The sequence below is a fragment of the Lates calcarifer genome, linkage group LG16_LG22 (assembly GCF_001640805.2).
Source record: "Lates calcarifer isolate ASB-BC8 linkage group LG16_LG22, TLL_Latcal_v3, whole genome shotgun sequence".
In the NCBI taxonomy this organism is placed as follows: Eukaryota; Metazoa; Chordata; class Actinopteri; family Centropomidae; genus Lates; species Lates calcarifer.
The window spans coordinates 1,935,224-1,948,023 of record NC_066848.1 but is presented as its reverse complement, the minus strand read 5'-3'; the positions used below and the strand labels follow the sequence as shown (position 1 = coordinate 1,948,023).

At 40.9% G+C, this 12,800-nt stretch overlaps 1 protein-coding gene across 1 annotated transcript; it reads right to left on the bottom strand.

The window, feature by feature from the left end:
- Positions 1–454: 454 nt before the first annotated feature.
- On the bottom strand, positions 455–12,329 carry pik3ap1 (phosphoinositide-3-kinase adaptor protein 1). Its single transcript, XM_018681002.2, has 17 exons — positions 12,110–12,329; positions 10,889–11,314; positions 10,180–10,454; positions 9,909–10,053; positions 9,672–9,814; positions 9,460–9,592; positions 9,162–9,358; positions 8,787–8,964; positions 8,641–8,703; positions 8,309–8,560; positions 8,144–8,200; positions 7,024–7,217; positions 6,869–6,938; positions 6,550–6,717; positions 4,001–4,071; positions 3,193–3,293; positions 455–885 (listed from the first exon to the last, which is right to left on the bottom strand). Exons 1-17 carry the CDS (start codon positions 12,138–12,140, stop codon positions 768–770), a joined length of 2,622 nt encoding a protein of 873 aa, XP_018536518.1. The 5' UTR covers positions 12,141–12,329; the 3' UTR covers positions 455–767.
- Between the last annotated feature and the right edge of the window lie 471 nt (positions 12,330–12,800).

The window sequence follows — 12,800 nt, the reverse complement described above, 5'->3', positions numbered from 1 at the left end:
AGAATATGATCACATTTCACCTGAAATCTGATGTACAACAAAACAGACCTTTTAAAGACACTCCCTAAAGATTATTATATATCATAAAATTTCAAAGATACTATATATAATAGTATAATGGTGTTGTGAAAAAATAAGTGGAATATAATGGCATTAAAACTCACAGTTAAGTACTACTAATAAACAGGAATATCATGCATCAAAGGATAACTCTTTCTGGGGTTTTTGTGTAAATGACTGACACAGACAAAATTCTGACAGACTCAGACTATTATAAGTGTCTGACAACATGATGGTTAGGATTCCAACAGGGTAAGATCATTTTTCGTTTAACCAGAGACATCACTATATGTCACTTCTCTCTTTAACAAAAAGCTCTGTCTCTGTAGGAATCTTATCCATAATGTTGTCAGGCACTTATAATAACAATCAGAGCCATGATTAAATTACTAAATAAAACCTATAATAAGTTTTATTGTTATGTCACAGTAATTAAAAATGTTCTATTACAGTTGCAAGTTTTTACAGTAAAAAATTTCTCTCACACATACACAAAGACACAGGCTCACACACACACAATGAAATATTATATAAACTGAATCACTCTGTAAGGTAAATGAATACATACAATTTATAAAAGCAACACACATAAACAAACAAACAAACAAAAAAGTACAGTCTCTGTGTGGATTCGTCCTGTTAAATCCCGATGGTCGTTTATAGAACAACACACTGTCTTTCCAATACATCCTTCTAAAATATGTCGATCACCGCAGGCGGCGAGGTATGGGAGGTGCTGAGGTTGACTGACTGTGAGAAGGTCTTTGGGGAAGTGCTCGAGTTGGGTAGGAAATGTAGCGCTCGTTCATCATCTTCTCTGGCACCCTATGAGAGAGAGACAGCACTAAAGTTAGTGACTGATAAAGCTGTAAATATACAGTAGAGGGAGGGTGAGGTGTGACCTCTGATTTGTGATTAAAAAAGAAAAGGCAGCAGCAAAAATAGCATACGGCCAGACTCTGAACCTAGTGCTTCAAACAGTGTATATAATTGTGGTAGTTTTTAATATTTATAATCAGAATTTTTATACTTAGATTGTTCTTCTTCTCTTCTGGTTCACAGCAGCAGAGAGCAGTTACTACAGAAGCAGTGAAAAGCTTATAAAGCCTTTTATACCTTTAAAGGATGGTAATTTTACCCACCAAAATCATTGCAATGGAGCCTACACTACATTGAAATATGCAGATACAGCACTTTGCCTTTGGACATTAATGTTATGAAAAGAAGAACACAAAGTTTCTACAAACAAAATGTTTTATTTCAGAATGCTCAAGCTTTCCAATTCATTTGAACAAACTTGTTTAACAGTTTGTATTTTCACATTAAATGTGTGATTTGACAGGAAAAAGTAGCTAAACTGCAACAAATCACATAATTCACACTAGAGATGAAAGCTCTTTTGTTGGTTACTGCTACTTTCCTATGCTAGTTAGCTTTAGCGGGAGCGTAGCTAAGTTTTTTCCCTACATCTTTTTTTAATTTAGCATCTGCCTCATTTAGCTATATGGAGAAATAAACTGAATTACCAAGATGTTGCTTCATATATATTTATTTTTAAAACTTATAAACAGTAGCTATTACAGGGTAAAATCTGTAAATTCAGCTTTAGCATTAGTTAAGGCTAGTTGGCATGGTTAGCTCAGCAGCTAGCTTTCACTTGATGGAGCCCTTTTGTTTAAGCTAGATCAACGTTTCTGAGTGCATGTGGTGTTCTCCCGTCTACAAATGACCAAATCTGAGTGCAACTACTGTGGTTTGGTTTTTAGCTTTGTTTTAAAGTAACTGAAAATGTTAAAAGCTACAGCTATATATTATACATTTCTGTCTGAACTCATTTAGACACTTGGAGAACACACACTCAGCAAGACTTGGTGAAACTAGCAAGCATGAAACCCACATGGGCAGATTTTGCCACACTGTTTGCAGCACCTCAAACTTCCGTGCCATGGTTTGGCTGTCTGTTAACTTTTTTCCATTATTATAGCCCTTAATGTATTTAAGAGATGTTACTTAAATGTTACTAAAATCTCTATTGAACTTTACTGATTTTAAAACTGTTTTCTAAATATTAAACTTAAATCGTTGTGCTTTTCGGAACCATAATATATTTATATATTTTATTTATTTGATATATTTATGTGGTAACTATACATTTTTCCTTTCTAAAACACACAGATAGAATTATATTTGCAGTTCTAATGGTTTAAAAAACTGGAAGAAACTTTCTATTCACAAAAAAGTAAGATTTTTCATGTATGTAATATCATATAAAGCTGTATCAAGAGTACGCACAGTATGTTTTAGAGAGATAAGAATGCTATCATTTGAAATGATCAGATAGCAGTGTTTCTCAGAGTTACAGAAATTCACCAAAGCCTTCGTTCAGACAATCAAACCACCTTTAGAGTCACTTTAGTTTTAGCTTTTATTTTAAAACGTTTTCAGTATGTACTCTGTCGCCTCGTTCTATGGGAGATATTTATATCTTCACACAGCATGAACATCAACGCCTTCATCACTAACGCACAGCTGCAAATCACTGGTGGGTGAACGTTTCCTCTTAGCGTCTCACTCACTGCAGTTTCTTTATTGGTCCCTTTGTTCGTTTCTACACCTCTGTTATAATTGGTATTAGTCACTGCCACATTTCATGATACACGCAATTGTCACAGAAAACTGAACATTATAACCTTCATTAAAGAATAACTTTGGTATTTTTTAACCTTTTTTTCCCATCTTTTTGGGTGTAAAATGACACAGTACTGTCGCTGATGTAAAATAGCGACAGTACTGTGTACCCAGCCACCACCAATGGACTATTATTCATGTCAAACATTATGGATAGGATTCCTACAGAGACAGAGCTTTTTATTAAAGAGGAAGATCCTTTTTCTGTTACTTGAAACATCACTATATATTAATACCAGACTCCATTGACAAAAACAGGAATTTTACAGAGCAGAAAACAGAGCAAGATAAAATTCCTAAAGATTTCTATCGTATCTGAGGTATCCTTTAAAGTAAATGTAACTGCTTATTGTTTTGTATACAGTTATATTGTATTATATTGCTCAGTTCTGCACTGTTCTTCAAAGTAGCATCAGTAATCTGAATCAGTGGTTTTAGGCTGACCTTTCTGGGATCCGTGGGGGAATCCTGGGCGGAGGAATGACGGGTGCAGCATCAGACGGCCGCGGAGGTCGTGGTGGAGGAGGGAAATTTTCTACTGAGTCCTTTAAAAAAAAAGAAGAAGAAAAGAATAAATATATACTCTGATCACACGTAAAACACAATGCTCCACCTTTACTAATAAATTAATGGATCAAAAGGAAATTAAATTAAACTTTTTTTGTTAATTGATAAATAGTTTAATCAAAAAATCTTTGGACAGGAGTTTTATGGGATTGCAATGACATTTTCTGACATTTGTGATTAATCATGTCATCAAAAAATGTGACGTCAGATAAATCAATGAGGCAAATAGTAGTGTACAGGCTTATCTACCTTCTTAAGATACAGTGAGATGTTCGTGATATGAGTGGGGGTTTCGGGGTTAGAGTGTCAAAATTAAAATACGCAGAACAAAACATTGCAGCTCTGATCACACTCCGACAAGTGATTTCTCAGAAAGCATTGAGCAACGTGTGCGCCAAGATTCAAAGATTTCACAAGGGACAAAAAAACGTGGGTCTTGCAGTTGGAGTCTTTGCCGGCGTAATTCTAAAATAGCAGTAGCTGTGTAAGTATTTCAGGATCTGAAGAAGTGAAGGAGACTCTTTGTCTGCAACATGCAGTAATGTCACAATGTGAAGCAGCAGAAGAGAAAGTGAAGGCTCAGTTTGGTTTATGGACACTGAGGGGAAGGAGCTGAGTCTGGCTCTTTCTCACGTTACTACGTGCAGTGAGGATGGTGACGCCTCTGTTGTTAATTTGAACTCACCTCAAAGTCGGGCTCGGTCCCGCTGCTGTAGCTGAAGGCGCTGTGAGTGCTGAGCCTGTTGCTTTCAGTACCTGACATAAGAAGAAGAAAAAAAAAAAAGCAGGTTGATGTGGCAAGAAAACACGTGATTTCAAGACTCTCTGAGGTTAGTGCTTGTGGTGAATTATGCTGTAAGACCACTTCGCCAAATGTGGATAAAAATAGTCGCACAACACAAACAGTTGTACAACACATCCAGAAAAGTGACTAGAGAGAGATTAAGTAGAAGAAACAACACAGACAACTTATAAATGCGTGTGAAAGCACAGTGTTTGATAGATCTTATCAGGTCTGTTGTTAATGAAGACGCCTTCACCAAACTTTAATGTGACTGTGGGAAATTCCTGCTTCTTCCCGAACATTAGAATTTTTTTAGCTTAACTGTGCTAGAGGAAGTATCTCAAACAAATGTTAATGTCTAAGACCAGTTTTCAAAGGGCACAGACATGCTTACCAAAGAGTTCTCAGGAAATCACTTGCGAAATTCTGTCTATGAATAATTGGGCATGTGAATGACATTAATTTGAGATGTGCATGCCATGCATGAATCTCCTTGAGACCAAAATATCCAAAGCTCCTGACAGATTTCACTTCCCTGTTCTTTCTACCATTCGATCTACTTTGCATTCCCAGAGGAAGCATCAACGGATTCACAAACATCATAGAAATGGGCGTCAACGTTACGGGACATCTGTCGAGATCAGAGGGTGACCTATTTTCGAAATTATTGGTGGGTGTAACTTGTGATTAACAGAAATTTCACAACGTTATTTCTAGGAAATCTGAGTTTTTCTTGAAACTGAGGAAATGCCCCCACTCAGGTACAGGTCACTGAGAGCACATACTGTAAATCAACCGAGTGAGAAATCTATCAAATCAGGTTGGTGGGAGAGATGGAACAACAATGTCCTTAGCCTGCAGAAAACTTTAATTTGCTTCTGTTTACCTGATGCATCATAAACTAGACTGTAATAAAACAGAATAAAGAAGCGAAGGAATGTTCTGTGTTTTGATTGTGTAGCAAAGTTGAGAAAAGGCTACGAAAAACAGTCTTGAGTCAAGCCCGCTTTGTTCACTTCTTCTAGTTTTGGATTAATCTGATGGATTCAAGAGGTTGCACCCAGCATCCACATCTGGTGCTTCCAATATCATCACTGCCTCCAAGTTCCACCAATAACATGTGATTAGAAACCTTTTCTCCTGCATCCTCTCTGAGATTCTTCTAGCCACAACCTTGACAGTGATGTAAAGAAAGGCTTGGCTGATGACCAGGATTGTAATCTACAGTAGTCCCTGCTTACTTTTTTAGCTTGACTGGAACAGCGAGGCCAGCACCAGAAGCACAAATTATTATATCTACAAAAGAGAGACCCAACAATTCTCTCCATGAGCAGCACTAGGCGACAGTGGTGAGGAAAAACTTCCTTTTAAGAGGCAGAAATTAAGCAGAATGAGACTCAGGGTTGGCAGACATCTGCCTCAACCTGCTGCTTTGACTAACTGAGTGATATAGTTAGAGTTCCACTATTGATCATCCGGCTGTTGGACTTTTCCCATTGTCAAAATGATCCAGCAGCAACAGTTTCTATTACAACACTTTCAGAGGAAAGTCCACAGCTAAAACAGAAACTTCCAGTGTTATGGTGAGTTAACAGCAGCTGATAACTCTGCCCGGCAGGAAAGACACTTCCATAACTTTGCACACCCATACAAGTTCCAGCCCTATCTGACCTAATGAAAATACTGTTTCAGGGTCCAACTTCACAGAGTCCTGAGTTGTTTAAAAAGGTATGTGTCCAAAAAAAGGCTGTAGCTACAATTCTTAACCGATTCACAAAGTCTGACACTAGCGGGCGCTAATGTTAGCAAATTTAACCTAGCAAATAAAAGTAAAAGTGGGTACCTTTGATATAAGCTGTGGGTTTTACAGGGTGTTTCTTGCTATGAACCCACATCTTCATGTTTTGATTGTCAGTCCTTTTCTGCGCTGTCCAGATAAGGTGAATAAAGCTGGCCTTAGCTAGCTATCTTCATCCAGCTTCGGTGAAAACAGACGGCCGTAGCTAGCTATTTTTGCTATTTTTGGGCAGTGCAGAAAAGGACTGACAACTGAAACACAAAGATATGGACTCGTAGCAAGAAACACCTTGTATCAGGGGTACCCACTTTTACCAACAGTTGCTAATATTAGCTAAGTTAGATACGCTAACATTAGCACCCACTACTGTCAAACTTTATCAGTTAAGAATTGTAACTTACCTTATCAATTACAGCCATTTCCACTTCTCTTCTGAATGGGTTTTTGGACTCAGATCTATTTAAACAACACAGGGCACAGCACTGCCACATTTGAAAACCAGGAGAGTCTCTGGAAAGTTGGACCCGGAAACAGTGTTTTCGTTGCTCATGACGTCACGACTTAACACGTGGATACTAGGTTTTTATCTAGTCTTGTATTTGGGGACAAAAAATATCATCATAATGAAAAGAAAATAAGGCTTAGTACTCACTGGATGTGCTGGACGTGCTGCCCGTCTTCCAGCTGCCTCTCTGAATTGCCTGAGCCACAGGAGGGGGCGGAGCCACCGTTCGGGGCGCCGGCTCGTACACGGCACACTCTAATGTCACACTGGAGCCCCAGTATGTGTTCCTCTGCAGCGGGGCGCTTATCTCATAATCTATGAGGGGGGAAGCCACATCAAATATTAGCATTTGTGAAAACAACAGGATGTTTTCTTCCCTCTGTGTTCTGCTCATAATTAGACAGTCAGACGATCAAGATAATCAGTCCGTCATGGAGATATGTGTGATACAGTGAAATTGCTCTACCATCCTTTCCTGTCTTCTCTCTCTCTTTGTGACGCCTGGTGATGCTGTCCCGTAATCTCTTCAGATTTTCCTTAGGACAAAAAAAACAGCACGCATTAGTTCCTTCACCATTAATCCACACCTGAGAGACCATAAAGTTTGTGTGGCTGATCTACCTGCTGGTAGCGTATGGAGTTCGCCCTCCGCTCATGGTCAAACTGCCAAGCCTTGAACTCTTGGACGGCCTCGTCCACGGTAATTTCCCCGACCTTCACCCTCTCCTGCAGAGATATGAGCTGCCTCTGTCCGGGGGTCTTCATCCCGGCGTAGGGGTCATAGGGTGGCGTCGGGGCTTCTGACACAGGCCGAGCTGCACGTGAGCATAAAAACGCGTAAAAAATACAATAAAAAAATAAAAGTTTGGTTTATCCAGCTTTATTTGGTTGCAACATACAAGGGCTTGTCTGCTCCACAGCTACATATTTTGGTTATTCGTCTAGAGTATGATGTGTTTGTGCCTTGTGGGTGGTGAAGTGGTTAGCGCTGCCGCCTCACAGCGAGAAGGTGATTATGCCACCAGCTGTGCTCTGGTTTCCTCCCACAGTCCGAACACATGCAAGGTAGTTTAGCTGGTGACTCTGAAGGTGTGAGGGTTGTTTGTCTCTATATGTCAGACCTGTGGTAGACTGGTGACCCTTCTGGGCCTCCCCCAACACCTCGAGCCCAAGACCGATCATTTGCTCCTGACCAACCATTAGCAGCTGATCCATAAGACCCTTCCTCCACCTCCCTCGCTCTCTCAGCCGACAGACTCTGCAGGAGTCGTCTCCACACAATTAACATTTCTTTCTTTCCTCCTTCTTGTTGCTTCCCCCTCAGCTAAGCTTGCAAAAATAGTTTTACGTTGGACTGTGGCAGACATCTTGACATGTTGTCATGACTAACTGGAACATTTCACGGACTGAGAGTGTTATTAGTGTTATTTACACCTGCGTTTCACCTGCTTTAAAAAGTCAAAATGTGCCACACGCTCTTAGAGACGACGCTAAAAAGCCCCTAACACACAATTAGCTGTAACCACTGGGCGAGCAAGCTTTATCTGACCGCCTCTCATCTCACAACATTGATACCACAAAGGTAGCAAAGTTCACATTAAAGCGATTAAAGGTTGTTTTCATATATACACTCAGGAGCACACAAATAAATGAGAGCTAGCAGGTACTGAGAGAGGTAAAACTGAGAACATACTGGACTCAAACACCTTTCTAATGCAGTGAAGTATTACTGGGTTTTTACCTGCAGGATATCCCGGCTCCATCGTTTTACTCTGGGTCGTACATTTATCTGAAAATACTGTCAGAAACATCAAGTTATCTATTTTTGCCTGGAGAGGAGTTTTATCAAATCTGATGTTTACAAAGAAAACTGGGTGATATAAAAATAAATTAAACTACAGGATACCTCTAGAGATGTAGGTCATGGGTTTTTCAGCCTCGGGCTCGAACTCGGGTCTGGGGATGGGGGCTGGTGGACGGTTCTGGATTATTGGGTTATAGGTGCTTTTTTCATCCACAGTATCATAGATATCCTCTGGACAGATGTTGTATGGATCCTCCTCTTCAATCTGATCTAAGTCATTGTGACTGTCTTTGTCCTCCTCTTCACTTCTCAGGTGTTCGTCGTGGTCCTCGTCTACGCTGTCGTGAGGTTTCGCTGGAAGACGGAACATAATCACATTAGATTTAATATATTACAGATAAGCAGCGTTTCTGTTTTTTCATTCAAAGGTGTACCTTGGAAAAACTTCCTGAGCATAGCTTCCTCAGGGTTCTCGTCTACCGCAGTCATCACCTCATCTGATAAACACAGCGTGATCATCAGTAACAGTCTAATCACATGTTCTTATCATTATCATAAGCTCCAATAAGCAAAACCTTACATAAGTCCTCTGCACACTCAGGGTCGATCCCCAGCATCGACTCGTATATGTCCTCTGAGCAGCCGGAGTACTTCATCATGATGTCCTGAGATGTAGTTGACATTAGTTCATACACCTCTGCAACCTCCTCTGTGTTGACGGTGTCCTCAAAGTGACATTTGAGCATGTCGGCCGTCTCCTAGATTTGTTTGAACACGGGGAACAAGCAGACACCGTTTAAAGGAACGCGAGAACCTTCGATGCAGCCTCGCAGGCATTTACAGGAAGGATGCAAATGTAAAGGCAGCTTTTTAAAATACAATGAACTGAGTTACAGAGTCAGGAAAATATGCAGCACATTGTTGGATGCTACACAGCTTTTATCACTTGACTTACAACAAATTCGTCTATGAACTGTCTGAGATCAGAGAAGCCGCTCTTCTCTGCCAGCGTGTTGGGGTAGTCTCCATATTTGTTCATGACACTGTAAGCCTGCAGAGCCCCGGGACACCGGAGGAGAGTGGTGGTCAGCTTCTTCAGGCCGTACTTAGCAGCGAAGTGGAGCAGTGTGGGAAGCTCCTCGTCACGCTGATCTGCACGAAGACGCACAAAGAGAAAACAGGTAGAACCATTCACACGACTGCGTGTTGACTGGCTGACAGCTGCTGCTGCTCTTGTGCAGCCGTATACTCACATGCCGCCATATTGTCCTCTTCAATCTGTCGGATGCCAAACAGCTGAAGACCAGTCGCAGGCAATCTGGATTTTAGCGAGTCAGTTAGCATGGTGTCCAGTGATTCTGTTGCATTGGACGTCAAGTTGAAGGCCTGAAAGTAAAAAATAAGAAGTAACTAGAGGAGCTTTTTTATCTAACAATGCTACAGACTGTAAGACCTGATGTCTCACCTGGCAGATGAAATCAATAGGATCAGAAGCATTTTCAAGATACCGACTGACTTCACCCATGTTGGTGTAATATGTAACAGGACGCAGTTTGATGCAGGAACAGTCAGTGTACATGGTGAGTGATACCACTCCAGCAGGCATATCTGGATGAAAACAGTGATTTCAGATTCACGTTCTCTCTCAACTAACAGCTCAGGTTAACAGTTTAAGGTCACGTCACTTCCTGGAGATACTTGCCAGGTGCAGCTACACTTATTGTGTATTCGTTCTCCACCCTGCATGGCACCCTTTTCGCGTCTTCACTTTCAGATTTAAACTCCACCTCTGGCACCGACTGATCGTCTAATTTCTGTGTGAAAATGATGAACAGTGTCTCCTGCTCCTGGAACAAAACGGGGAAACAGAATCACACTATTAAATGTATTTAAAAAAGGGGAGAATGAATGTTTAAGAACACACTCATTACACTCAGTATCTGCATATTATCATGTAATTACTTCAGTCTTACCCCACAGAGAACTCTGTTTGGTTGGACGGTGAGACAGGTGAGCTGTGGAGGTGTAGCACCAATTTCCTCACTTGCTGAATTCCCCGTGCTCGCAGGTTCTTCTTCATCCTCTAGGACAGTTTCTTTTTGCTCTTCTGACACCACTTCCTCTTTTTCAGCTGTGGTGGGATTTTCGGTCAGAGAGGCTGTTTCTGTTTCTGCTACTGCTGCTGCTGTGATGTGCGACTCTGACGCGGCTGCAGCTTCACACGCGTGTTCAGCCGCCGCTCGCCTGCCTTTAAGTAAAAAGACATAAAGAAATAAATCACTTTTAGAAGAACTAATCATTCTGCAGCCTTTAATCATTCAGGAACAGCTAGAGGCTCAGTCTACACACAAAACTACTCACTTTATGGCGCAGCTCTGAAGATAGTTTTGAGTTTCATTTATGTTTTTCAAGACATTTAATAATCCACTGATTATTTATTATTTCTATTTCTTAAGTCCAAGTGAAAACTGTTCTGTGGATGAACCTGATTTACCAGGGTGTTACCTCTGGAAAGGCAAGATGCTTTTGCTGTCAAATCTTTACCATCATGTACAGAAGAAACTGGATTCACCTCCATTGTAGTGGAGCTTTAAAAACTGGTATCTGCCTGCGGCTGTCCTGTAATTTGTCTCTTTAAAGGCACAAGAACTAAATAATTAAGTCTGATTAAATGTTGCATACTGTCAGTGAGGGACTCCAAAATGGTGGTGATGTAGACAGGGGGCTCGTCGTCGGCGTACAGTTTTCTCCAGCTCTGCCAGTCCTTGAAACTCTCCGACATCACGTCATCGTCCGAGATGCCACAGAGCAGCACCACCACTCTGTGCGGCGGGTAAAGGAGTCTATGAAGCGCTCCGTGCAGTTCAGGGTCATAGAGCATGTCCAGGAAGGCTCCGGTGAGCAGCAGCACGATGCACTTGCAGCTGTCGAAGTATTCAAAGTTATATCCATGGAGCTGATCCGCCGGGCCGACCGCGTACAGCAGGATAGACCTTTTGCGGAACTTTCTAGAGGATTTTAAAATCTGCTGCAAGTATGACGCCCATTCCTGCGCCTCGGCTGTGTGAAGAATTAACAGCTCATGTGCTGGACGGGATTCAGAGTTTGCTGAAAAACAGAACACATTACAGCCTCATGAGAGCCTTACCAAAACATTAACCTGGAAATTTTAATCATCAGTTACTCTTAAAGCATGAATTACAATCCTGTAATCAGCTCAGACATTACACTAATGATACAACACTGCTGATATTCTGTGTTGGTTTCCATGTAGCAGCAGGTAGTGTTTGTCGTGGAAATCATCCACAACGTACCAGCTGTCCGGCTGTGGAACGTCAAGGTGACTGTGGTTAGAGAATGAATGTCCGATTTGTTTGATATTTCAGCGCAGAGTCAACAAGGAGTTGTGCAAACATTGCACTGTGTCAACACTGGTCAGAGTAATTTTGTTTGACTCATTACAGTGTTTAATCAGGTCAAGTTCACCTCTGTACACGCTAACTGGGAAAGAAACCCAACGCGAGCGTTCACCTTCATCACGGTTCCCACTGACGGCCGGGGCACACAGACCTGCCATCTGTTTATTAATGGAGCAATAACGTGACTGATTTAAATTTAGACCTGTGGGAAATTATAACATAACTGACCTATGAATATGAGTGCACACCAAAGCTAAAGTGTTTGCTTCCTCTTTTTTTTTAAAATATAAGCTCACAGAAGAATTCTCAATGAAAGTTCAGTTAAAAAAAGTTAATTAAATAAACACATCATATCTCAAAAGAGAAGATTCTTAAAGAATAATTCATCTGTAATTAATAATTCACCTTTTTTATGTAAATATGTCTTCTGGCTGCATCCAAACACCTGAAACTAACTTGAAAGACAGTTGTAGAAGATATTTACCTGATTCAGTGCTTGTGATGGGTTCGTCCATGGTCGTAAAAGCCTTGAAAGTGCCCAAAAATCACCCCACGAGGAGCATCATTTGCCCAAATGTACCCTTTTTTAGTTTCTGAAGTTTACTGAAACCGCTGTCCTCCTCAACTGAGAGTACATTAGCTTTCACCAGCTTCAGCCTTTTGCTCAGTTGTATTAATAGCAACACTTAGTTTCCTGATTTTGGTGACACTGCCCCACTTCCTGAAACAGTTGAAGAAGTGAGAAAATGCACCACAGAGTAAAGGGCGTGCAACATGTCTGCGATTACACTTGCTGTCAGCTCTGGCCCTCAGCTGTTTCTTTTTGGAGATCATTCATGAGCAAAAAAAAACATATATCTATATCTATATATGTATAGAAGTTTTTTTTTAAGTCGTGCAGGTCAGAGTGACTGTGTTGAATTTGGAGACGTGCAGGAACAGAACAAACACAAAGACTGTAGTCTTTTATGTAGGAAATTGTTTTGACATGCGTTTGCTCTCTGTTCTCAAACACTCAAACACACACACACACACACACACACAGTGCATCAGTTCACCTGTTGTTTGAGTCACATGCTTCTTCCGTTTTTTCACTTCCTTAACAAGGTGTTTCACAGTTAGGGTGATACTCTCGTTATATTTCAGTTTACTAACATGTTCACTGTCGCTGGGTC

Bases quoted from the DNA above. Each gene is read 5' to 3' on its own strand.
- pik3ap1 (XM_018681002.2), bottom strand. From the start codon at position 12,140: ATGGACGAACCCATCACAAGCACTGAATCAG. The intron at 9,359-9,459 runs GTGAGTATACGG...GTCTTCGTGCAG, and splicing joins AGAGGACAATATGGCGGCAT to ATCAGCGTGACGAGGAGCTT. The intron at 4,072-6,549 runs GTGAGTACTAAG...TTCTTATGTCAG, and splicing joins CAGCACGTCCAGCACATCCA to GTACTGAAAGCAACAGGCTC.